Source organism: Prionailurus bengalensis, chromosome E3 (assembly GCF_016509475.1).
Source record: "Prionailurus bengalensis isolate Pbe53 chromosome E3, Fcat_Pben_1.1_paternal_pri, whole genome shotgun sequence".
In the NCBI taxonomy this organism is placed as follows: Eukaryota; Metazoa; Chordata; class Mammalia; order Carnivora; family Felidae; genus Prionailurus; species Prionailurus bengalensis.
Window position 1 is genome coordinate 18,249,294 of NC_057357.1, and position 26,456 is coordinate 18,275,749.

Below are 26,456 nucleotides of genomic sequence, written 5' to 3' on the forward strand. Positions count from 1 at the left end.
GGTTAAGGGTCCAACTTGATTTTGGCTCAGGTTGTGATCTAATGGTTTTGAGACTGAACCCCAAGCTGGACTCCACGCTGGGCATGGAGCCTGCTTAAGTCTGCCCCTCCCTTGCTTGTGCATGTGCACTCTCACTCAAGATAAATACGTGAATAATAAGAATAAAAATAATTTTATTTATTAATTTTTTTAATTTTTTTTTTCAACGTTTTTTATTTATTTTTGGTACAGAGAGAGACAGAGCATGAACGGGGGAGGGGCAGAGAGAGAGGGAGACACAGAATCGGAAACAGGCTCCAGGCTCCGAGCCATCAGCCCAGAGCCTGACGCGGGGCTCGAACTCCCGGACCGCGAGATCGTGACCTGGCTGAAGTCGGACGCTTAACTGACTGCGCCACCCAGGCGCCCCAGAATAAAAATAATTTTAAAGAGCAGTCCCAGAGGAGCGCCTGGGTGGCTCAGTCAGTTAAGTGATTATGGCTCAGGTCATGCATTATCTCAGTTTGTGAGTTCGAGCCCCACATCGGGCTCTGTGCTGATTGTGTAGGATGTGTTAGAATTCTCTCTCTGCCCCTCCTCCAGTGGTGATCTCTCACTTTCTCAAAGTAAGTAAACCTTAAAAAAAAAGTCCCAGAAAGCTTTAGTTTTTATTTATTTATTTGTTTAATGTTTATTTCTGAGAGAGAGAGAGAGAGAGAGAGAGAGAGAGGAGTGAGAGAGCGAGCATGAGTGGGGGAGGGGCAGAGAGAGGGAGACACAGAATCCAAAGCAAGTTCCAGGCTCTGAGCTATCAGCACAGAGCCTGATGCGGGGCTTGAAGTTGTGAACTGTGAGATCGTGACGTGAGCCAAAGTTAGACGCTTAACCCACTGAGCCACCCAGGTGCCCCCAGAAAGCTTTAAATACACAAAAACCCCCAATTCTTCTTTGCCTCAAGATCCATCTTGACAACACACTACCACATCTTGTCTTTTCCTTGAAATGAATATCCAGGAAACTCATACCAAAGTCACCAAGAGATGCAACCTAGAGTGTGCTCAGCAATGAGGGCAAGGCACTTGGTAGGGAAAAAACATCTCCATGGTCTCTACTACTTCTGAAAAAATACAAATGCCCAGCCCTTGCCCCCCAAAATCACAACTTAGTATATTCTGAGATGGGGTCCCAGGAATCAATCCTTTAAAAACCTCTCAGGGAGCCGAGGGGGGAACGCCTGGGTGGCTCAGTCAGTTGAGTGTCCGACTTTGGCTCAGGTCATAATCTCATGATTCGTGAGTTCAAGCCCAACATTGGGCTCTCTGCTGTCAGCACAGAGCCTGCTTCTGATCCTCTGTCTTCCTTCTCTCTCTTCCCCTCTCCCACTCCTCTACTTATATGCATGCACTCTCTCAAAAAAAAACAAACATTAAAAAAGAACATATTGGGGCACCTGGGTGGCTCAGTCAGTTAAGCGTCCGACTTTGGCTCAAGTCACGATCTCACAGTTCATGCGTTGGAGCCCCACATCAGGCTTTGTGCTGACAGCTTGGAGCCTGGAGCCTGCTTCAGATTCTGTGTCTCCCACTCTCTCTGCCCGCCCCCCCCCCCCACACACTCTGTGTCTTTCTCACAAAAAAAAACATTAAAAAAAATAACATATTAAGGGGCGCCTGGGTGGCACAGTGGCTTAGGTGTCTGACTCCTGACTTTGGCTCAGGTCATGTTCTCATGGTTTGTGAGATTGTGCCCCATGTCAGGCTCTGTGTGGACAGCACAGAACCTGTTTGGGATTCTGTCTATCCCTCCCACGCTTGCACACGAGCACACTATCTTTCAGAAGTAAATAAATGAACATTAAAAACATTTTTTTAATATTTAAAAAATAATAATAAAAACAGTTTTAAATGAAAAGCTCTTCAGGGGCACCTGCCTGGTTCTGTCAGTAGAGCATGAGACTCTTAATGTCAAGATCATGAACTCAAGCCCCACATTCAAGTGGGCATGGAGCCTACTTAAAAATAAATTATTTTGGGGCGCCTGGGTGGCTCAGTCGGTTGAGCGTCCGACTTCGGCTCAGGTCATGATCTCGCGGTCCGTGGGTTCGAGCCCCGTGTCGGGCTCTGTGCTGACAGCTCAGAGCCTGGAGCCTGCTTCGGATTCTGTATCTCCCTCTCTCTCTGCCCCTCCCCTGCTTGTGCTCTGTCTCTCTCTCTCAAAAATAAATAAATGTAAAAAAATAAAATAAAATAAAATTAAAAAATAAATTATTTTTTAAAAAAGTAAATAAAATAAAATAGTTTTTTGGGGCACTTGGCTGGTTCAGTTGGTGTAATGTGTGATTCTTGATCTCAGGGTCATGAGTTCAAGCCCTATGTTGGGTGTAGAGCCTATTAAAAAAAAATTAAAAACCAAAAAGCTTTCCAAGTGATTCTACTATGCACTGGTGTTTGAAAAATAAGAGGTTACACCACATAGAAAGCACTTCTTACATCCATTATGCCATTTAAACCTCAGTTACTTCCTTCTCATTAACTTTCAAAAAGTGGAAAGTGAGACTCATAAGATTAAACACACTTGACTTAACAAACACAATTATTAACAAGTACTGTTAGAATTCAAACCTGTAACTGAGGAGTCCAAAGCCTTTTTTCTATGAAATCTTGTGAACCAATAAACAATCTACTCCCAACCATCAAAGGCCAACAGTAGGGGTGTGCCTGAGTGGCTAAGTTGGTTAAGCTTACGACTCTTGCTTTCAGCTCAGATCATGATCTCATGGTTTGTGAGATCAAGCCTTGCATCAGGCTCTGTGCTGACAGCAAGGAGCCTGCTTGGGATTCTCTCTCTCCCTCTCTCTACCTACCCCTCTTGTTTGCCCATGTTCTCTCTCTTCTCAAAAATAAAAATGAATAAACATGAAAATGAAAAAAAGAAAGAAAAGGTCAACAGTAATCTGGAAAGCAGCAAAAACGTCCTTTCCCCCTACAAAAGCTCAATGGGCTGAGAAATCATAGACATCATAACTATTAGCTCTGCTCTATAGATTGCCCACTCTTTTTTCACCTGCTCTAGGATATGGGTCTGCTTGCTGGCCACAGTCTCTTCCTCCTCTTCAGGGGCAGAGGGTACAGATGAGCCAGGTGGCTCTTCCAGGGGCATATCAAACAGCTCTCGGATGGTCTGCTTTGGAGAGAACAGAGGAAGAAGTGTCAGCCAATAGAATGCTGGGCCCCGGTCTACAACTATGAGATAACAGCTCTTAGAAATAGTCATAAGTGCCACTAGTTGAAAAGGCAGGTAGAGGCCAAAGCATCCTCTTTAATAAGCAGAAGCAATTCTCTCCTTCATAGGCTGGAAGATCTTAGTACCTGTTTAAAATAGGCTGTGGTGAAGTTGCCTCCCTCAATGGCCATGTCTCCCAACATTCTCTTTTGATTTGCCTTTTTTAGGATGTTCTCCTCCACTGTCCGTTCACTGATGAGTCTAGGGAGTGATGAAGGCATGTGTAAATAGCCAAATACGTTAATAAAACCCTATCAGTAAAGAGGATACAACATGAGGGAAAACTAGGCAATACCTGTAGATGTGGACATCTCGGGTCTGGCCAATCCGGTGACAGCGATCCTGGGCCTGAGCATCCATGGTGGGATTCCAGTCGCTGTCATAAAAAACAACAGTGTCTGCTCCTGTAAGGTTTACACCCACGCCCCCACTCCGAGTTGAAAGGATAAAGCAGAATATGCGTTTGTCTGCATTGAATCGTTCCATCAAAGCCTAGAGAAAAAAAAAAAGGTAGTATTAGGAGACAGAGGCCCAAAAACAGACCCAAAGCTTAGTGGGGCCCCTTCTGGGAGACAGTAGCTGAAGTAAGCCTTTGAGGGCTACAGATGCCTGGGTTACCTGTCTCTGTTCAACTCTAGTAGACCCATCCAGACGCAAGTAGAGGTGGCCGTGGTAGGTAAGAAACTGTTCCAATACATCCAGCATTCGAGTCATCTGGGTGAATATGAGCACCCGGTGGCCCTCTGCCTTGAGCTGTCGCAACAGCACTGCCAATGTTTGCAACTTCCCTAAAGAAATATGAACGGGTACAGGGAATTTGCTATAAGCTGGAATAGGGAGAACACTTAGTACTGAAAGGTTGTAGTTGAAAGATAATAAAAGCTTTAGGCCAGGGTTTCAATTAGCCTAGGAGATCAAAAATTTAACTTTATTTTCTTCCCTTAAGGAGTCCCCTCTTTAGTCTGCTCCTTTCTTGGATCTAATTTCTCTGGGTCTAACCAGAGGTAGGATAACATACAGACCCATGGGGGAAAAAAAGGAATCCTCAATGGTGGTACTACAATCCTTAGGTACTACAATGAATTATGCCAGCTGAAACAGATAGATTTATAGGACAAATGTCAACAACACCAGCTGGCAGTCATGGCTAACATACAGGGATTGAAGAGCACTGAGATCAGAACTAGGGAGAGAGGATCTTATGCGGTTATCTAGTTAAACCTCCCATCAAACATAAAAGTTAACTTCTATAACATTTCTGATTAATCATTTTGAATGCTTTTAATAGACTTTCAATTGATCTACTCTAAATGGGTTCATACGTTACAAAATTATTTTTTTTACTAAAATATTTATCGAAGGGCGCCTGGGTGGCTCAGTCAGTTAAGCACCCATCTTAAGTTCAGGTCATGATCTCATAGCCTGTGAGTTTGAGCCCCACGTCAGGCTCTGTGATGACAGCTCGGAGCCTGGAACCTGCTTCCAAGTCTGTGTCTCCCTCTCTCTCTCTCTGTCCCTCCCCCACTCATGCTCTGTCTCTCCCGCTCTCAAAAACACGCATTAAAAATAACTTTTTAATATTAAAAAAATAAAATGTTTGAGTACACATTGATAAAAATTTTGTTGTCTGATGTTCTAAAGCATTTAAGAAATTCCCAAAAAACGTTACTACAGGCATATTAAGGGGCGCCTGGGTGGCTCAAGTCCGTTAAGCGTCCAACTCTTGATTTGGCTCAGGTTGTGATCTCACATTTTGTGGAGCTCTGCACTGACAGCGAGGAGTCCGCTGGGGATTCTCTTTCTCTCCTCTCTCTCTCTCCCCCTGCTTGTGCTCTCACTCTCAAAAGTGAATAAACACTTTTATTCATTTTTGAGAGAGAGAGATAGAGGGAGAGAGGGAGAGGGGGAGAGAGGGAGAGGGGGAGAGAGAGGGAGAGGGGGAGAGAGAGGGAGAGGGAGAGGGAGAGAATGAGCAGGGGAGGGGCAGAGAGGGAGACACAGAATCTGAAGCAGGCTCCAAGATCCAAGCTGTCAGCACAGAGCCCAGAGCAGGGCTCGAACTCACAAACCATGAGATCATGACCTGAGTTGAAGTCAGACGCTTAACCAACTGAACCACCCAGGCGCCCCAATGAACATTTTTTTATAAAATTAAGAAATATCTCTGCAGCGTTGTGGCAGAAACAATTCACTCCTGTGTCCAAAAGACATTCTTGCTTAACAGAACCTGATTTAACACTGTGGACACCTGGCAGAGAGCCCTTGATCCCAGAAAGCCCCAACCAATCCTAAAAGATAAATCATGATTGGTCTAAATGAGCCACAGTTCCTCTTTGCCATTTCCCTTTTTTTAGTGATTAATCTAGGGATGGGCAAATGGCCCAATTCAAGCCAATGAGTTGTGAAGCACAGTCAGCGGGGAGAACTCGGCCCTCCACCCCCCCAAAAAGAGAAACTTGCTTAGAGTCTTTGTCTCAACCCCTGCTTCTTGCTCAAAGCATTGCTGTGCTCCCTGGAGTTATGGCAGCCATGGTAAGACCATTAAGAAATAAACATGAGACTACAAAGATAAAAGCTAAGGATGATAAACAATGGAGAAAGACCAGAAGGTTCCTGGGTCCATGAAAACACCAGTAAGCTGAGCCAGTCATATACCACTATTCTCAGAATTTCTCATTAAGTAAACACTAAATGTCCTTGTGGTTTAAGCCACTATTGGTCGGTTTTCTCTTACTTGCAGTCAAATGCATCCTAACCAAAACCAAGAAAAAAGTTCCTTGTGTTTTCCCAAAAGAAAAACTGGTTACCATGCAGTCTTGTACCACCACACACCTTTCCCCACGAATCTGAAAACTCTGTTGTACTATCTTATCTGTCACTGTATCCCAAATGGTTAGCAAAATACAACAGATATTCACAAAATAATCACTGAATCAATGAATAAATGAGTTAGCACACATTTTCAACTTTCATCAAATTCACAAATGCCAAGAATATAGATAGCATAAAGGCCTACATTTCTCTGTCTTGCCTATAAGCATAACCTGAACAACTGTCTAATGTTTAATGAAATTCACAAAGACTCATGTACAGCAGCTCTCTGAAGTAGCAGTATCGCTACTAAAAGAGGGGAAGAGGTCAAGGGATCCTCACTGGACAATGAACTTACCACAATCATACTGGATGAGCCTCAAGTCAGGGAACTGGGTGCGCATGTTACACACAATACGGTGCAAGGGGCGAGCCCGGGGCCAGAGCTCACAGGCCAACTGCTCCTGGAAGGCTGCCTGACGTGGGGCCAGCCAAGGAGGTGGGTGGCAGGCATGCAGGGAAGGGGGAGGTGCCTCCACAGGAGGCATGACAAAGATGAACCTGTGAAGAAAGAAGGCAAGCAGTATAAAAGGTGGAATTCTGAAAGGCCCCAGAAGTGCACCTTCACCAGCCCTAACCACTACATCCACTCAGAGGCCCCAAGACCCGCTTCCCATTAACACTTAGCCCTGCCAACCTCTCAATGATTTCTGACAGCTGGTCTAGTCGTTGCTGGGGAAACAGTACAGCCTGGCGGGCAGCCTCGGTATAAGTCCAAAAGGTGGGGTGGCTGGGGCCAGGAGAACGAGGGCCGATGGGGCTGGCAACAGGTTGGGGCAGGGTACAGAAATCCAGGACTTCAGTCCCATACACAGGTGCCAGGGCCCCATGAGCCTCACTAAGTTGGAAAATCCGTTCCAGGCGTTCAGACCGCTGCCGCTTCCGCTTTTCCTCCAGAGAGTCCTGGGATGAGGAAAAATACACACACACACACACACACACACACACACACACACACACACAGAAAAAGTAATCAGTATCCTCACAGAAAACCTGACCATTCCTCCCCGAATTAACCATAACTGATGTAAACTGTAAGACTCAAAATTACGTTATGTTTTTAGTGGTTTTCCAAGTTGTCAATAATGAATGTTATACCTCTCATAAGGTTAAATGAAGTAACTTCTCTGCAAGAAAAAACTGATCTTCCCTTGTATGCTACCAAAGCAGAATGCCTGAATATTTAAAATAAAGACCTGCATATCCAACAAGCTTATAAAATAGAGGATTTCTGGGAATTTTCTTAAATAACTCTGCAACACTCAAGTTAATTTACTTCCTCGAAGTGGATCCAAAACAATTATTAAAAGCCTTCCTCAAATTCCTGACCAGGACACAGAGGGGCTAATCAAATCCATGGCAGGTTTCTGCCAAGGGCCAGACTGGAATGGGGTAGGATGGCAACAGCTAATAAGACATCTAGGTATCATCACCCTAAGAGAGAAAAGGGGAGTGCCCTGGCAGATAGGAAATCTATAGAACTTTGATCCAGTTCTTCCCCATCACTAGTGTTTTCGGTTTCACAGGTTGTGACACAACTCTTTCCTGCAGCACTTACCACATTTGTATGATTCTTTGATTAATGTTTTCTATCCACGAAACTGTAGCCCCATATTAACACAAAACATATTTGATTTTGCTATTCTCACCCACTATCTAGCTGTTATCTGGCACCTAGTAGGCTGTCAATAAATAGTTGTTATTAGAATGAACAGATGAAGGAGGCTGGATCCTAGCAGACAGTCCTGAATAAAAGTAGTGTGCCAAATTTCCCTTCTTGACTATTCCCTTTAAACTTGACCTCTTGGCTCCTGGTGATCAAAGTGAAAAAGGAAAGCATCCTAGCAGAACAGGCCAGGGTCTCAAGAGTAGTAGCAAAGAAGAAAACATTTGCAAATCATATTTCTGAGTAGCTATTTGTATTCAGAATATATAAAGAATTCTTTCAAATAAAATAAAATAAAATAAAATAACCCAATTAAAAAGGTCAGGGGTGCCTGGCTGGCTCAGTCAGTAGGGCATGTGACACTTGGTCTCAGGGTCTTGAGTTCAAAACCACGTTGAGTATAGACATTACTTAAAAAAAAAAAAAAAAAGTAATTCAAAAAAATTATAAAAATTTAAAAAATAAAAATCAGGGGTGCCTGGGTGGCTCAGTTGGTTAAACATTCTTTGGCTTAACTTTGGCTCAGTCATGATCTTGCAGTTCATGAGTTCGAGCCCTGCATCAGGCTCTATGCTGACAGCTCAGAGCCTGGAGACTGCTTCAAATTGTGTCTTCCCCTCTCTCTGCCTCTTTCTTGTTTGCACTCTCTCCCTCAAAAATAAACATTAAAAAAAATTAAAAATAATGCAAAGGGGGGCGCCTGGGTGGCTCGGTCGGTTAAGCGTCCGACTTCAGCTCAGGTCACGATCTCACGGTCCGTGAGTTCGAGCCCCGCGTCGGGCTCTGGGCTGATGATGGCCCAGAGCCTGGAGCCTGCTTCCGATTCTGTGTCTCCCTCTCTCTCTGACCCTCCCCCATTCATGCTGTCTCTGTCTCAAAAATAAATAAACGTTAAAAAAAAAATTTTTTTTTAAATAATAATAATGCAAAGGATCTGAATATCTAACATTTCTTCAAAGAAGATACACAAGGGCCAACCACTGAAAAGATGCTCAACATCATTAGAGATAGCGATTAAGAAAACACAAATCAGGGGCGCCTGGGTGGCGCAGTCGGTTAAGCGTCCGACTTCAGCCAGGTCACGATCTCGCGGTCCGTGAGTTCGAGCCCCGCGTCGGGCTCTGGGCTGATGGCTCGGAGCCTGGAGCCTGTTTCCGATTCTGCGTCTCCCTCTCTCTCTGCCCCTCTCCCGTTCATGCTCTGTCTCTCTCTGTCCCAAAAATAAATAAACGTTGAAAAAAAAAATAAAAAAAAAAAGCTTAAAAAAGAAAACACAAATCAAAGGGGTGCCTGGATGGCTCAGTTGGTTAAGCATCCAACTTCAGCCTAGGCCATGATCTTGCAATTTGTGAGTTTGAGCCCCATGTTGGGCTCTGTGCTGACAGCTTGGAGCCTGGAGCCTGCTTCAGATTCTGTCTCCCTCTCTCTCTGCTCCTCTCCTGCTCATGCTGTCTCTCTCTGTCTCTCAAAAATAAATAAATGTTAAAAAAAAAAATTTGTTTTTTTTAAAAGAAAGAAAACACAAATCAAAACCACAAGATACCACTTCACATCCACTAGGATAGCTACGTTGGCAAAAATGTGGGGAACCTGAAACCCTTATATCCTGCCAGTGGGAATGTAAAGTGGTACAGCTGCTTTGAAAAACAGTTTGGTAGTCCTCAAACAGTTAAACACAGTTACTATCTGACCCAGCAATTCTGTTCCTGGCATACATCCAATAGAACTGAAAGCATATGAAAGACACAAAATCTTACACATGAATGTTCATAGCAGTATTATTCATAAGAGCCAAAATGTAAAAATAATCCAAGTGACCCCATCAATTGATGAATAGACATATTAAATGTATATCCACACAATGGAATATTATTCAACAACAAAAAAAGGAAGTACCAACGTATGCTACAATGTGGATGAACCCCAAAAACCCTAAGCTAAATGAAAAAAGCTAGTCACAAAAAGACCAAACACCATACGACTCCACAGGCAAATCTAAAGAGACAGAAAGTAATGGTTGCCAAAGGTTAGGAGAGATGGAATGGCTGGAAGATGATGGCTAAGGGTGTGGGGTTTCTTTTTAGGAACATGCAAATGTTTTATAGTTGACTGCAATGATGGTTGCACGTATGTGAATATACTAAAAGCCACTAGACTGTACACTTTACGTGGATTAGTTGTATGGTATGTAATCTTTATCTCAAGCTGCTTAAAGAAAAAAAGCGTTAAGCTTCTACCTACTTGCAGAGCAAACAAAATTTAACATAGACCATAGGGTTACCACCCTTGGGCAAGAATCTAGCTCTCTTCTACTTTGAACAAGCCAGACCAACCTGACAGCATTAGAAAAAGATGAAAGGTGGAGTCAGTGGCACTGATGGAGTGGGCGACTGGGGCTAAGGCAAAGAATAAGAAGCAGCTCTGAAAATAAAGGGAGGGGCACCTGGGTGGCTGAGTTGGTTAAGCCTCTGACTCTTGATTTCAGCTCAGGTCATCATCTCACAATTTGTGACTTCGAGCCCTCCAGTGGGTTCTGCACTGACAGCGCAGAACCTGCTTGCGGTTCTCTCTCTACCCCTCCCTCTGTCCCTCCCTACTCCATCTCTCTCAAAATAAATAAACTTAAAAAAAGAAAACAAAAAAAAAAAAGGGAAGAAAAGAAGAAAAAGACAAAGAAGGCCTGGAATGATTTTTTAGATCTTTTTTCCTGTTAGTTCCCGTGTTATTTACTCTCATTTGAACTGTAAGCTGAACTTAACCAAACATATACAGAACCATACATATGACAGGAAAAAAAACAGCTATCACAAAGCTCATGAAAGGACAGGGAACAGAGTTCTCTTATTGCCCACTTAATCACCGTGAAGGTTTAAAAAAAAAAAAAAAAAACAAAAACATGACCATCACTCAGAGGATCATCTTTAGGGAACTGTATTCCATGACTTCCCTCAGAAATTCAAATACTTAATAAACACAATGGTTCTAGCAACCAAAAAAGTCTATCTCTGGGGAATGCCTCCTGTGTGGAAAGGAGAAAGCAACAGAGTCAGCACATACGAGTTTTCACAACTCATGTAACCTTTATAATTTATAACATCATATAGTGGGCTAGTTTCTTCATCTATAAGATGGGGCAATTAGATGCCAACACTAACTCAACAGTGAGCAAGTACCAAAAAGACCAATAATAACAAGACAGCCTTGAACATATAGGTAATTCATAGTTGTAAAAGCACATTAGGGAGGCACCTGGGTGGCTCAGTTGGTTGGGGATCTGACTCTTGATTTTGGCTCAGGTCATGATCTCATGGGTTTTTGACTTCAGGCCCCACATCAGGCTTTGTACCGACAGCATGGAGCCTGCTTGGGATTCTCTCTCTCCCTCTCTCTCTGCCTCCCTTGTGCACATGCTATCTCTCTCTCAAAATAAATACAAATTTTAAAAGTATTTAAAATAAATAAATAAAGGCACATTAGGTCCTCAGGTACCCCTCTGAGTAAGGCAGAATATGGATTATTATTTTTTTAATGTTTATTTTTGAGAGAGAGACAAGAGTGCAAGCAGGGGAGGGGCGGAGGGAGACACAGAATCCGAAGCAGGCTCCAGGCTCTGAGCTGTCAGCACAGAGCCCGATGTGGGGCCAGACTCCACAAATGGTGAGATCATGACCTGAACCAAAGTCAGATGCTTAACCAACTGAGCCACCATGCCAGAATATGGATTATCATTCCCATTATACAGATAAGAGTACAGGCCCAGGGACTTGTCCAACCGCACACTCAAGCATCAGGTTTACAAAACTAGGCTTTGTAATTTACCAAGATAAAAATGACATTATTCTATTCCATCCACTCTACCAACACTCCAAAGAAACCCAACTGCCTTCCCTCTCCTTTGAGGCAATAAAACTTACCAGATAGAAAGGGGAACGAGGTGGTGGTGGGGGTTGGCGTCGAGGCCGGGGACCACTGAACGAGGTAGCAGTGGAAGGAGGGCTGGGGGGACCAGGGCGCAACGTCAGTGTCTCAGGCTCATCCTTGGGAACAGGCAGCCGGGATACCATGGTGACAGGCAAGGGAGCAGCGCCAGATGCCGAAACCACAAGGGAAGATGCCTGGGAAGCTGGGGCCTGTGTTGAGACTGGGGCCAGCGCCAGAGTCTGGGCTGCAGCTGGACCCAAGGTGGGCACCGGAACTGGGGCAGGGCTCAAGGTCAATGTTTGCACTGAAGCTGGGGTTAGGAGTGAAGCAGATGATGATACCGGAGCCAAAGTCAGAGTGTGAGCTGGGGCTGGGCCCACTGGAGAAACTGGCGTCAAAGGGGGAGCCAGAGACAGCGTCTGAGATGGAGCCAGTGGTGGTCCTGGTGCCAAAGACAGTGTCTGGGCTGGAGTTGGTACTAGGGATGACGCTGGAGTCAATGACAATGTCTGAGCTGGAAAAGGCCCCTGAGGGTTCCCCATTCCCAAAGAGAGGGTCTGAGATGGAGATGAGCCCCCAAGGGTGGATGCTAAAGTTGGGGCTAAGGCCAGTGTCTGTGTAGAAGCCGGGCTTGGGAGAGGTGACGGAACAGGGGCTGGTACCATAGTCTGAGTTGATGATGGAGCCAACACAGGAGCTGGGGCTGGCACCAGTGAAGAAGCTGAAGCTAAAGGAGTTCCTGGAGTAGATGAAGAAGCTAGAACTGGAACCGGAGTCTGCGATGGGGCCAGGACTGGAAGAGGAGCCAGAGAAGGAGCTGGAGAAGGAGCCAGGATTGCTGTCTGTGGAGCCACCATGGGAGCCAGAGAGGTGGCTAGAGCCTGAGATGCAGAAGGTGCTGGAGCCAGAAGGGAAGCCTGAGCTGGAGCTGGATTTGGTGCTGCCGGAAAAGGGCTGGCCAGAGCAGAAGCTGGTACCAATACAGGTGAACATGCTGGGGCCATGGCTGAGTTCAACCCTGGAACATGTGAAGAGGCTGGAGCCAACAACAGAGGGTGACCAGTTGCCTGAGATGAAGACAGGGATGGAGTTGTGGCCAAACCCAGAGTCAAAGCTGACGCTGATGGGGAAGCCCCAGCTGGTGCCAAAGAGGGAGGTCCAGGAGTCGCTGAGACAACAGGTGCCAGTGTTGGAGTCACATTGGTCAACAGAGCCGGGCCAGAGGCCGAAACAGGCAAGGAGGCCGAAATGGGGATGGTGAGTGGAGCTGAGGCCGGGGCAGGAGGCGTGGTAGAGACAGAGATGGGAAGTGAAGATGACACTGGGATGGAGACCGTAGAGGACACAGGACTAGCAAGGGGAGAGGAATTGGGAACCGGCATTGGAGAAGCTGGCCCAGGGAGTGGGGACTGCACGGGGAGAGGAGAAGAGATGGTCAAGGGAGCAGCTCCGGGTGCTGAAGCTGTGGAGACAGAGCATGAGTTAGCCCCAGAATTCTTTTCTTGCCCTATTATCTCTTCCCTTACCCCCACACTTCACATGTTTCCCAGAAAACATTCACTCCCACACCATGAAGTCAAAGATTCAAGGAATCTGACAATTTAACATTTCTTTTCCCTCCAATGTTCTAAGAAGTAAATTCTAAAATGAGGCAAGGGCTCAGCAGCCTAGTTCTGGGGCCTACTACAAAGCAAGTCAGTATGCTGTTAAACAAGGAATCTGTTGTGACTAAGAAACCCCTCGGGGCCACCCTATCTCCATTCCTGGCAAAAACATCTGCTCTTAAGCCACCTGGACTCACCACTGACTTCAGGCGAAGGACTGTGGACCAGCTTGAGAAGGGGCCTCACCAGAGTGGACGTGGGAATAGGGGCTCGGGCAGTACCCAGGGTAGGTGTGGGTAGCCGGCCAGGGGTTAACGTGGGGCGTGGAGTCAACACAGCTGGAAGCCCAGAGCTTGGAGGCCGGGGTGCTGGGGCCAACGGAGGAACAGGAGTCAGTCCATCCCGAGGGGCCTGTCTCACTACAATCTTCACCACGCCTGTATTATTCACCATGGTTGGTGGCACTGCAAGAGGAAGCTACATTGAGGGGAAGGTAGAAAAGAAACAAGAGACCCAAAGGATGGAAGAAGTCCAGGGGCAGGAGAGGGCAGCAGACAGATACTGGAGATACTGACAAGGGAAAACAACATTGAGGGAAGGCTGGACAGACAGTAGCCCAGGGCATGCCTGAAAAGACCAAGGCCAGCAAGGGCTAAGTAAATAGGAAGGCCAGGCGCCTCACCCTGGTTAGCAGCAAGCGGAAGGCTGAGGCCAGTGGGGGCAAGGGTGGTGCTGGGGGTCGAAGAAGGCAGCACAGAGACAGGGGTGGGGCCAGGGGTCGGGGCCACGGCCTGGATGAGAGCCACATGGGCAGGCTGGCTGATGAGGTGGTGCTGCCCCCCTGCTGACACCAGGTGCACCACATTCCCTGGGTTAAGGGAAGAGAGAAAGAAAGAGAAGCAGCTATCAGCCTGAGGAGGGTAGAGGCAAGGGCAAGAGGAAAAGGAAAAAACAGAGAGGGGATAACTTCTCTAGAATGACCTCATCCCTTTTTCAAAAGACCCCTTCCAAACATTCCCCTGGGCCCCACCCACCAAAAGCTAGGGAAAGAAACATAAAGGCTGACGTTTGAAAAGAGCAACAAAAACAGAGACAAGGAAGTGGAGAAAAAAGGCAGGACAGGGGGTGGGTTTTACCTACTTTGCAGCGGGCGGGGCTGCCCCACAGCAAGCTGGCGCACCTGCGCACCAGTCAAAGTCAGCTTGTTGCCCTGGATCTGGAAGGTGAGAGGTTTGCTTCCCCCTGCACTAGCCACTGGACGCTGTGCCAGTGAGGCCAACTGCCCGATGCTGACCACTTCGCCTGCTAGAACAAAGAAAGAGTCTAATGTAAACAAGGGTCATCCTAATGCCCCTTCACCTGATGAGGCACAAGCCTCCAATTCCTCCAGTCCTCCCCCTCAATTTATCAGGTTCCAACAAACTCAGCCTTTGATGTGCGACTCCTTCTAATCCCACTTGTTTGCCTAGCAATCTCCTTTACGTCCTCTAATGGTCTGCCACCATGCTGAGTTTATCACCACTCCCAACTCTGTGCTGCTCTTTTACCTCAAATAACTTTCTGCTGCTAGGTTTATCACAATTTACACATCTCTGTGTCATCTCCCTTTTCAGCCTCAGGACTCGACAGCTCTTACTTATGAATTTCCAGCATATGGCAAAATGCTTTATGTACATTAGCTACCTAAAAGTTTCTTTCACATCTCCTGGCTTTTCTCCAACCCTGTGGCACATAAACCTTCCCTGCCATCTCAAGTCTTTCACTCACAGACTCCTGAGAACTTACAGGGCAGGCGAGCTTGCATATCAGGAGACAGGATGAGGCGCTGTGGCGCAGGAGTAGTCGTCGGCACTGCCGTGGTGGGAGCAGCGGCTGTGGCGGTAGAGGTGGTGGTGGCGGCAGAAGGGAAAGTGTAGCCCGGTGGCACTGTCAGAGGCTTCAACAGGCTGGATGAGCCTGGAGGTGGGGCAGGGCTTAGGCGAACAGGAGCAGGTGGGGCTGGCTTTAGGGACAGGGTTGGTGTAGGAGGCCTTGAGGTCCCACTCAGGACCCCCAGGGGGGATGGCAACACTGTAGACACAAAGCAAACACCTGTCAGATATACCCTAACTAGAGCCTTAGCCTGCTCCCAAAAGCCTCCATGCACGCTGCCAACCCATCAAACAGCACACCTATCTCCAATCCAGCTTCCTCATCACTCCCAATTTCATTATTTCTTCCCCAATCTGAATAATATACATGAGGTACTCCCCAGCATCTTAGCCTCCTGGTAACTCACCCTGGGGCAGAGGCGCACTGTTTGGCTGCAGTGGAGGCAACACAACGGGGCCAGGAGGCCGCGATGTCGGAATAAGTGGGGGCCCAACAGGCGAGGCTGACACCATCAGTGGTGCTGGCAGCACTGGGGGGGCTGGGCCAGGTGGGGGCTGGGTGGAGAGCTCAGGGCCTGGAGGGGGTCGGACCGGGACAGGGCCCAGGGGGGTCCGTGGGCTATTGACCACCACCACTGTCCGGCCTTCTTGCTTGGGCACTGGCTGCAGCATCCTATGAGGACAAAAAGAAGAAGGTTGGTAGGGAGAGAAGGAGAATAAGGTATAGGGGAAAAAAAAAGGAACAAGGAAAATGAGGCAGAAATATATGACAAGGTAACAAAAGCAAAGGGGGTAAAGGGAAAGGACACAAAGGAGAAAAAGGGAAAAAAACTTGAGATGACTGAAAAGCACCAAGCAAAGAAATGGAGAAAGATCAGTGACAAACATGAGGGCCCCTCCCAGTTCCCTCTTCTAGTTATTCTCTCCCCCAAATCCTTCACAGTATTTTGCATCAATCCCACATAAACATTCCAGCCTAGCCTCCAACTCTCTCCTTTCCACCCCAATTTCTGCCCCCAGCCAGCTTTAGCCACTTTTTCTAGGAACCCATCCCTTTATCCCTCAGCCCTGGTACCTGTTGACCTTCATCTTGACTGGTTTGGGCCGGGGTGGGGGGTCAGGAGCAGTAGCCACCTCTAGCAGTACCCGGCGGGAGAGGCGGTGCCGGGGTAGAAATGTGTCAGCCTCATATCTAGAGACACGACCCTCCAGGCCAATAAGATCAAACCGACCCATGTCTATCCGCTGGTACAAGAAGGAACACAAAAGCATGGTGTCAAAGGGACCAATATGGCAATGATTTCTTGGATATGACACCAATAGCACAGGCAACAAAAGAAAAAAAAACTGATAAACTGCACTGCATCAAAGGATCCTATTGACAGAGTGAAAAGACGAGCCATAGCATGGGACAAAATATTTGCAAATCATGTACCTCATAAGGGGTTAATATCCAGAACATATAAAGAACTCCTACAACTCAACTAAGTGTAATTTAAAAATTGCCCAATTAAAAAATTGGCAAATATCTTGAGTAGACCTTTCTCCAAAGGAAATATACAGTAAGTACATGAAAAGATGCTCAACATCACTAATCATTGGGAAATGCAAATCAAAACCACAAGGAGGTACCCTCACCTCACACCCATTAAAAAGATAGCTATTATAATAAAACAGAAAATAAAAGGTGCTGGCAATGATATTGATAAATTAGAACCTTTGTGTACTGCTGGTGGGAATGTGAAATGGAGAAAGCGCTATGGAAAACACTATGGAAATTCCTCAAAACATTAAAAATAAAGCTACCATATGATCCAGCAATTCAATGTCTGGGTATGTACCCAAAAGAATTGAAAGTAGGGACTCACACTGATATTTGTACACCCACGTTCACAGTAACATTATTTGTAATAATGAGAAGATGAAAATAACCCAGCTGTCCCTTGATGAATAAACAAATAAACAAAACGCAATATATATACACACACATATGTGTGACTACACATAGATACACAAAGATACAGAATTATCCAACTTAAAGAAGCAAATTCTGACACATATTACAACGTGGATGGACCTGAAAGACATTTTGCTAAGAGAAATAAGCCAGTCACAAAAGAACAAATACTATATGATTCTATTTAATAGTCAAACTTCTACAAAGTACAATGGTGGCTGCCAAGGGCTGGAGGAAAGGGGAGAATACAGAGTTACTATTAGTGTGTATGGTGTTTCAATCTGCAAAGATCAAAAAGGTGTTGAAGTTGGATGGTGGCAGTAGTTGTATAATAATGTGAATGTACTCATGCCACTAACCATACGCTTAAAAATGGGTAAAATGGTAAAACCTGTTGTGTATTTTACCGTAACAAAACCAAATGTTGGGGGGGGGAAGCAACCAAAAAGAGGGAAAGGAACAGGAAAACAAAACATTGTAAGTATTACTAATATGCTAGGCACTTCCAAAAACATTAACACAATTTTCACAAACATACCACAGATAATAGACCTTGTAATCAGTACTTTCAAGGGCAAGCAAACTTAGGGTTAGAGATTAATAATTAGCTTGCCCAAAAATCACACAGCTAGAAAACAATGAAACTGAGGGAATAGTGCTGAGATTACAGGGAGGTAAGGATGCAAAAGATCGGACGGCAGCCTAAAGAAAAAGATGCAGGATTGGAATAGGGCCAATTATCTTGGGAGCAACTACTTACCTGGAGGGGATGGACATCAGTGGCCCTTAGCACCAGAGAGGCGGTGCTGAAGCAGATTCCTGGGGTGATGAAGGGGGAGGTAACAGGTCGAGGGTCAAACAGGTTTGGATGATTGCAGACTTTTCGCAGCTGCATCAAAATGTTGATGACACTCATGAAATGGCCTGTGGCTAGTGTCTCCTTAGTTCTGGGAGAGAGGAAAAAAATACATGGAGCACGCTGACAGTCACATCTGTTCTAACACAGCATCACAGGGCCCACCCTCTGTCCTCCCTTACGTGGTCTGTGCCATGAAGTCATCATAGAGACATCGTTGGCGCTTGGAGAGCCGGCAGCGGATAACATGCTCATATTTTTTAGGCATCTGCTTCTCAACATCCACCTTAACTCGGCGCAGCAAAAAAGGCCGCAAAACCTAAAAGCAAATAAGCAGGTGGCTGACAGGAGAAAATGGGCACTGAGCCCCAACCTAGCCCCTCTAGCTGGGTCTTGGCCTGATGACCAGCAGAGCACTGGCTTAGCCCTTCAGTAAACACTCATGAAGCCATGAAGCATGCCAGGAACCAATCACACAAAGATGAGTCAAAAGTAAGCCCTCTTCCCAGAACTTTACTACCTGTTGAAGGAGATATGCATAAAGACGATGATGACGACACTAACCTTAAAAAAATTATTACAGGGGCGCCTGGGTGGCTCAGTCGGTTAAGCGTCTGACTTCGGCTCAGGTCATGATCTCACAGTCCGTGAGTTCAAGCCCCGCGTCAGGCTCTGTGCTGACAGCTCAGAGCCTGGAGCCTGTTTCAGATTCTGTGTTTCCCTCTCTCTCTGACCCTCCCCCGTTCATACTCTGTCTCTCTCTGTCTCAAAAATAAATACACATTAAAAAAAAATTTTAAAAAGTTATTACAAAAACAATGAGGGCAGAGCAACTAACTCTGAAAGAAGGATGGCTCAAATTACACTTCAAGGAGTAACTATAAATCTGCAATATTATGAAAGTAAATCCAGGAGAGAAGCTGAAAACAAAAATTGTGGCAGTGACTACACCATAGAAAACAAAAGGCAAATCTGAAAATCCCAAGAGGTAGAACCGGAGAGGACATTGTCTTTATATGTATTTATTCTTTTTTTTTTTAATTTTTTTAATGTTCATTTATTTATTTTCAAAAAAGGGAATGTGGAGAAGGTACAGAGAGAGGGAGAGAGAGAGAGAATCCCAAGCACGCTCTGCATCACCAGCATGAAGCCTGATGTGGGGCTCAAACCCATGAACCACAAGACCATGACCTGAGCCAAAGTCAGACACCCAACCAACTGAGCCACCAGGAGCCCCAGGACATAGTCTTTAAATTGCTATGGAAGAAATGAAAAATAGGAATAAAATGAAAGAAAGAGATATAACTGAAAACAACCTTTTGGTTTCTAGTTTAATTTACGAAAATGATGGTATGATTGAACAACATGGAGTAGATATAGTAGGTTATAAGACTTGAGTTGTTTGACTTAGAACAGAATGAGTTCAAGAGAAACTTTCAATTAAAGAAATCAAGTCAAATTTAAATACAAGTTGACTGGTATAGAGAGTCATGAGAATAAAAATACACGGAGGATCTTTAGGCCTTAAGATATGTCAATTGAGAAAAAAATAAAAATAAGAATATTGAGATGTTATTGAGACAATATTGAGAATATTAAAAGCTGGACAAAGGAAGAGGAGCCAGAGAAGACAAAAGAAAAAAAGAAAACAAACAAAAACAAAGAAAAAAGAGATCCCGAAGAAAGCTGAAGAAAGCCCAGCAAGGAAAAAATCTAAGCAATGACTGATCAGCAGTGTCATTCTACTCAGAGAATAAAGACAGAAACATCACCATTAGGAAAAAACAGGTAAAATGATGACTAAAATGAGGCCACTCAATTTGGCATTGGTTAGTCACTTGACAACAGTGAATTTAGCCCAGCACTGACTTTCTCTCCATAAAGGTTTTCTAGGTATTGCCCTTCGTTCATTATTCCCAATACCCCTGACAAACTGTTATAGGCCCTACCTTGTGGAGACGTTTGACTAGACCTTCATTGTACTCTTGGCTGCCCTCAATCATGCCAGTTAGGGGGTTAGAGAACCATTCTTTAAACTCGCGATGAGACTGGAAGACATGGGGCATCAAAAAGTGCATCAAAGACCACAGCTCCATGAGGCTGTTCTGCAAGGGAGTTCCTGTGAGGAGTAGGCGTCTCTGGCTGCAAAGAAACAGAGGAAATTAGAGGGAAAATGGTCAGCAAGGTCCCAACCTTCCAAGCATCCCACCCTTCAGGTCAAGTCAACCCTCCTACAAACCCCCATTTCCATCTCTACCTGTTGAAGTTGAGCAATGACTGCCAACGCTGCGACTTGAAGTTCTTGATGTTCTGAGCCTCATCCAGAATGAGATAGCGCCAGTTCTTGCGGCGGAAGGCCTGGTGGTCCTGCAGCACCAGCTTGTAAGACGTGATACACACATGGAAGGCATTGGGCTTGGTCCAGCCCTAAGGTATTAGGAGAAAGCACCAGATAGTGGGGTGAAAAGAAAAGAAAGGAGAAAGGGAAGATATGCTAAGGTCCTCAAGGAACATAAATCAGACTGAGAGAAAGACAAAGTCCCAGAAGCAGAAGGGAGCAACAGAAAGGGTAGGGGGAAAAGCTCCTCTGAGGAAAGGGCCTAAGAGTAAAAGAGCAATCATTCAGGGGGAAGTGATCACATGGAGGGGCAAACCTGCCGCTTGAGCTTCCTCTCCTTCTGGGCTCCATAATAAGTGAGGATTTTAAAGCTGGGGCACCACCGTTTTAGCTCCATCTCCCAGTTCAGCATCACACTGGTGGGGACAATGATCAAATGGGGACCCCAGTTACCTGTTTAGCAAAAGAATGAGAGATGTACAGCATGGTGACTATAGTTAATAAGGGATCGCATATTTCAAAGTTGCTAAGAGGATAAATCTTAAAGTTCTCATCACACACAAAAAAATTTTTGTTAACTACGTGTAGTGGTGGATGTTAACGAGACTTACTGTACTAATCACTTCACCATGCACACCGGTATCAAAAAATCATGTTGTATACCCGAAACATAATGTTGTATGTCAATTACACCTCCAGTTAAAAAAACAAAATAAACTTAGATTTTAAGCAGGAAAAGAAAAAAAAAAAAGAATGAGAGATGGTAAGGAAATATAACTTTGGGAGTTTTTGGTTTTTTTTTTAATGTTTGTTTACTTTTGAAAGAGAGGCAGAACATGAGCGGGGAGGAATAGAGAGAAAGAGGGAGACACAGAATCCGAAGCAGGCTCCAGGCTCTGAGCTGTCAGCCTGACATGGTGCTCAAGCTCACAAGCCACGAGACCATAACCTGAGTCGAAGTCAGACGCTCAACCAACTAAGCCACCCAGGTGCCCCAAACTTTGGGGTTCTGTTCTGGTTCCTGAGGTATAACCCTGACCACTCTGTCGTGATGGTCCTTCCTAAGAATCCTAGCACTTAAGCTAACATCTTTATAGTTACTAACCAGAGTCAATGAAGCTACTAGGACAGCAGCAAAACAGTGAGTGTTTTACCATCCTGCAGCTAGGGTCACCATTAAACAAGCTTTGCAGGGAGCTGGCCAAGCAGCCCAAGACGAAAGGCCCTGCCTTGTTACCTTTTTCACAGGCCAAGTGGGCAAGTAGGGAGATGGTCTGGATTGTCTTGCCTAGCCCCATCTCATCAGCAAGAATACCATTAAGCTTCTTCTCATACATAGTAACCAGCCAGTCCAGCCCAATGTGTTGGTACTCTCGGAGCTGGCCCCGCAGGAGCAAGGGAATGGGGGTCTTCACCTGGTAGGAGGGAGAGAGGCATCAGGGTAGAAATGAGGTATCAGTCGCTGAGAAACAGCAAAGTCAAGATAAGAGAAAACAGAAGCTGGGGCCTGGGAATACCTGTGTAGTGGCCAAGGTATAACCCTTGGGCTGAAGACTTTCAGCTGCTGCAGCGATGTCAGTAATTTCCTTCTTAGGGCCTAGAGTAGTGGCAGGCCCTGGGGTGGGAGGCCCACTGCCCCCATCTGCCTCGCTGTGCTCTTCATCCCGGGCAAGCAAGTACTCCACCCCGAAGTCATCATCTTCTTCCTCTTCCTCATCTGCTTGGCTCTGTGATCGAGACTCCTCAGATTCCTCAGACTCAGATTCCTCTGATTCTGAACTCCCGCTTGTTTCTTCCTCTTCTGAATGCTCATCTTCCTCTTCCTCGCTCTGCTCCTCAGCAGATTCTAAAACACAAAACGAAGGCTAAGTGCTCACCATACCTACTCCTCCAGTGTCTCCCCTCCGATGTGCCCATGACCACACATCCACCTGATTGACTGCTACTATCCTCTTGAGGAACCTCTTCAGCTTCTGTAGCCCCCTCTGGTTCACAGTCAGAGCTGTTAGCCTCAACCTCATCTTCATCTTCCTCTTCACTACTCCCAGAGCCTGGGGCAGAGGCATCAGAAGCATAGGCTCCTGCATACTGCTGCAGCAGCTCCTCCATAGACAGCTCACCTGGAGAAGAAATGAAGGATAAGCTTTTGGGAACTTCAAGGGAAAGGGGGCACAGGAGAAAGGGAGGTCTCAGTGGTGCCAGATCATTTTACCTAAGTTTCTATAGACACTACTTGGCCCAGGTCTGAAGGGAGGTGAAAGAGTTTACTTTCAGCACCAGCTACTAAAGCCAAGCCCCACAGCCTGGGCTGGAACCATGGATGCTGCCTCCCACTGTGAAAGATAATATCAAACTAAATCTCTCTTTGAGGTTCAAGTCAAATAAGCTTCTTACATTAGTTCCACTAAGCTAGCTGTCACATCACTTTGTTCAAACTTACATCACAACCAGTCCTCAAATTCTATTTATAATTATTTGTTGACATCTGTCTCTGTCATTAGACCTGGAGTTCCTCCAAGGGGGATAAAAAGTGTCTTATTCATCTCTTTATCCCTGGCACTCTGCACAGAGGAGACACCAAATGGATGTTCAGTAAACGTCTGCTGAATGTCACCTTCTCGAGCCAACTCGCTCAGTTCCATGGCATGATCCACCTCCCCTTCCAACTGCTCCTCAGCTGCTATAGTATCCTCTTCATCCTCCGCTAGGAAAGAGAATAAAGCAAAGTCAATGGCAACAGAATCATAGAACACAATCCCAATGGAAGACAAGAGAAAACATGAAATGGTAGGCCCAGACGATTCAAAGAGTAAAGGGCAACAGGACAAAGAGAACAAGCCTGACCTTCATCCTCATTGGCAGTAAACTCTTCGTCATCCTCATCTGGATGCCAGGGCTGTTTGTTGCGCTGTGTGACAGAGGGTGAGGGCTTCACCTGTATGGCAAAAGATAAAAAGGAAGAAGACCTAAGGTTAGAGCAGCAGGAGAAAGGTACAATGTTGAACATGATATCACAGAACAGTCTCTCTGTCCCACTGAGTGACAGCTGCCACTGGCACAGTCCCAGGGCAAAGATGCAATCAAGGGTTTTCTTTCAGCACCAGCTACCAAATCCTGGCCCCACTGCCTGGGGGAGGACCTGTGAAAGTGCTAGATAAGGCCCCCAACACCATCCCCATGCGCTCACACATATGGAGAAAGAGAGAGCTTAGGTCCAGAAAAGACTTCAAGATTATCATCCCAGGTCCAAACCTACAAACCAATAGGGAGTATTAGGACCATTTCACAGAAGTGGCAAGAACCAGAGTTATCTTTTCAAGACCGTGAGGCAATTAAAGAGTACAGTATACTCTTCCATTACAGCATTAGGAAATGCCCATCTCAAAATACAACTTGCCCCAAACCCAGGCTCTTCCATATCCATCCCCAAATGAGAGCCAATCGCCCTTAACCAGGGAGGACTCCTGAAAACCACAAATGATCTTACAGACCAGAACTCAGTCCTTGAACCTCTACCTCTGCTCCCACTCTGAGCCCTTCCTCTACCCATTCTCCCTATACCTTTAACACTTGAGAGGGCTCTTCTTCTTCACCACCTTCTTCAGGCCCATCTCGAGTGTCACTGTCACGAGATGAGGGGGTTCTCGAGGGGCTGGAAGGCCCTCCTAGCAGCTGAGGGGGAAGGGAACGGAGCAGCTCTTCCAATGGCAATTCTCCCTCACGTCGAAGCAGCTCAATCTCACGCCTCTGGGTCTCTGCATCATTGCCTTCCTGTTGTTCTTCAACCTCAATCGTCTCCTCATCATCCTCTTCCTCCTCCTCTTGGGGTTGGAAGTCCCCATCTATAGCAGGAGAACAAGGTCACAAAGTCCACGGGGCCCTGCAAGCCACAGGGTGGGTTTTCAGCTCTGGAAAGGGTACATGAGGAAGAGTAACAGAGCCAAAGAGGACACACACCTTCATCATCCAGCCTGGAAACCGGGGGTGGAGGACTAGAGGCAGCTGAGGAAGAGCCAAGGCAAGGGGAAGAGCCAGCTTTGCTGGATGCTAGTGGCTGGTTGAGGCTCTGAGACAAAAGGTCTGAGTACTTTTCAGTTTGCCCCACAATGAAGTCCAGGTGCAGGTCCAGAGCTTTTTTACGCTTTTCCTCCAACCGGGACTGTTGCTTGAATTGCACCACCTGCCACAGCATGAAATGGATGGTCACTAAAATATTCATGTATTCTTTTATCCAATATTTAGGGAAGCCTCCTCTATGCTAGGCCCTGAGCTGGCTTTCCAAGAGGGAAGAGCTAAATGACCCTAGAGGTGCTTTTGACGAAAGCACAAAGGCAGCACAAGAAAGAGAAGAACCAGTTTAACTTCAGGCAGCAGGGAAGATTTACAAGTGTATCTGGAGCTGAATCTTAAAGACTAAGTACGTGTTCCCTAAGTGGAAATGAAAAGAAAGGCATTGCTTGGCAGCAAAAAGACCATAGGTAAATTACCAGAAATGTACAAAACAAAAGAACAATTGAAGTGGAAAAGAGAAGTTAAGGAGCTGGCAGGAGACAAAACTAAAATACAGAAAGAAACCTGGTAGTACTTGAGAAACAACAAACAATATATAAGAACAATCTGACAACTTTGATGTAAACATTTAAGCAGGTAAATAGCAGAGGTTTAGAAAAAGCATGCTGAATGCCCTGCAAAGGACAGATGGCCTAGAGGGATCAAAAAGTCCTATTAATATTCCCCAAAGGCAGGGCCATATTTTTCCACTGTCTTTCTTCTTGGCACTCAACACTACAGACATCCAATACAAACCAGAAATGTCATTAGAGTTGCTTGAAATTAGAATATTCACTCTCTCAAGGAGAAGTTTCGACCATTCCTGCTACCATGCTACCCACCTAGGACACCTAAGGCATTTCCCTTTCCCAATCCCTGCTGCCGACCTTCTCCACATTGCTCCAGAACTGCCTGACGTCCTTGGCCATGGTGGAGGCGATTCGGCGTAGCTTGGCCTGCTCTTCCCTCCGAGCCCGCTCTTCTTTCTGCCGCTGCTCCTCGTGGTGCCGGATGACCATGCGCACAACCTGTGGGAATGAGGAACCAGAGTGAAAACTCCAAGGCCAGTCTCCTATCCCCTCTTCACGTCAAGAACAAAAACAAAAATCAAGTCCAAGACATTTGGGAAGTCAGAGCTTGCCTCTTGAGACTATGGACATTAATATGCACCCTACACTGTTCTGTTTGGTTGCCTTCCAACAAACCCACGTATAAAGGAAAAGGAAACCTAGAAAAAAAATATGGAAGGTAGGCTCAGTTGAGGACATACCTTACGGGCCACACCCCGTTTCCAACGACGCTCCTGAGCAAAGTCAGCAGAGAGCCATTGCATCTCCTCACACAGATAGTCCCAGTGGCCTTTGGGGCGGGGAGGCTCGGGCACTTTAGGCAGCCTCTTCAGTGACCAGAAACCCTCCTTCCGCAGCTCAGCAATCCGAGTCTCAATCTCAGCCTCCTAATGAGGAAGAGCTAGGTCAATTAAGTTACTGGACATAAAGTCCACCTCAGGAACATAGGTGAATTCCTGGGCACTGATTACGTACAGGCACGGTCTGAACTGAGTGTTTTATGTCTGTCTTAAGTCCACATACCAATACTACAAGGTAGGTATTACAATCTTCACAGGTGAATTAAAAAAAAAAAAAATCAAAGAGATTAAGCAATTTACTTGAGATCACACAACCAGAAAGTGGTAAGAGCTGGGAATTCAAAATACATCTAATGACTCTAGACACCAGAATTCATATTCTTTCCATTATTTCACTCAATCTCCACACCCCATGAATATAGGAAAGACATGGGGCACCTGGGTGACTCCGTCGGTTAAGCGTCCAACTTTAGCCCAGGTCATGATCTCGTGGTTTGTGAATTCAAGCCCCCCATCAGGCTCTGTGCTGACAGCTGGGAATCTGAAGCCTGCTTCTGATTCTGTCTCCCTCTCTCTCTGCCCCTGCCCCGCTCACTCTCAAAAATAAAACTGAACGTTAAAAAAAAAAAAAGAAAAATTGAATATTGGAAAGACTTAGAAAAATGAAATCCATGGGGAGCCTCCAGAGAAGC

The 26,456-nt window shown here is 45.9% G+C and overlaps 1 protein-coding gene and 1 non-coding gene across 6 annotated transcripts in view; both read right to left on the bottom strand.

The window, feature by feature from the left end:
• LOC122471433 (Snf2 related CREBBP activator protein) overlaps positions 1 to 26,456 on the bottom strand; it is a 36,278-nt gene that overhangs the window by 4,166 nt on the left and 5,656 nt on the right. For 2 of the 5 annotated variants that reach the window (XM_043560024.1, XM_043560023.1), the window contains exons 5-31: positions 25,666 to 25,851; positions 25,283 to 25,423; positions 24,303 to 24,525; positions 23,907 to 24,187; positions 23,190 to 23,280; positions 22,960 to 23,049; positions 22,277 to 22,465; positions 21,863 to 22,191; positions 21,583 to 21,760; positions 20,662 to 20,798; positions 20,265 to 20,434; positions 19,957 to 20,149; positions 18,190 to 18,326; positions 17,912 to 18,098; positions 16,270 to 16,439; positions 15,602 to 15,867; positions 15,109 to 15,393; positions 14,464 to 14,628; positions 14,006 to 14,191; positions 13,521 to 13,787; positions 11,713 to 13,181; positions 6,770 to 7,035; positions 6,431 to 6,633; positions 3,880 to 4,049; positions 3,557 to 3,753; positions 3,348 to 3,462; positions 3,043 to 3,162 (exon numbers count right to left, since the gene is read on the bottom strand). In XM_043560024.1, the coding sequence (XP_043415959.1) occupies positions 3,043 to 3,162; positions 3,348 to 3,462; positions 3,557 to 3,753; positions 3,880 to 4,049; positions 6,431 to 6,633; positions 6,770 to 7,035; positions 11,713 to 13,181; positions 13,521 to 13,787; positions 14,006 to 14,191; positions 14,464 to 14,628; positions 15,109 to 15,393; positions 15,602 to 15,867; positions 16,270 to 16,439; positions 17,912 to 18,098; positions 18,190 to 18,326; positions 19,957 to 20,149; positions 20,265 to 20,434; positions 20,662 to 20,798; positions 21,583 to 21,760; positions 21,863 to 22,191; positions 22,277 to 22,465; positions 22,960 to 23,049; positions 23,190 to 23,280; positions 23,907 to 24,187; positions 24,303 to 24,525; positions 25,283 to 25,423; positions 25,666 to 25,851 (6,411 nt within the window). The remainder of the gene's footprint in view (positions 1 to 3,042; positions 3,163 to 3,347; positions 3,463 to 3,556; positions 3,754 to 3,879; positions 4,050 to 6,430; positions 6,634 to 6,769; positions 7,036 to 11,712; positions 13,182 to 13,520; positions 13,788 to 14,005; positions 14,192 to 14,463; positions 14,629 to 15,108; positions 15,394 to 15,601; positions 15,868 to 16,269; positions 16,440 to 17,911; positions 18,099 to 18,189; positions 18,327 to 19,956; positions 20,150 to 20,264; positions 20,435 to 20,661; positions 20,799 to 21,582; positions 21,761 to 21,862; positions 22,192 to 22,276; positions 22,466 to 22,959; positions 23,050 to 23,189; positions 23,281 to 23,906; positions 24,188 to 24,302; positions 24,526 to 25,282; positions 25,424 to 25,665; positions 25,852 to 26,456) is intronic. The other 3 variants (XM_043560026.1, XM_043560025.1, XM_043560027.1) reach the window with 3 other exon arrangements.
• LOC122472118 lies at positions 23,371 to 23,499 on the bottom strand. Its single transcript, XR_006294366.1, has one exon. It is a non-coding gene; the product is annotated as a small nucleolar RNA SNORA30/SNORA37 family (small nucleolar RNA).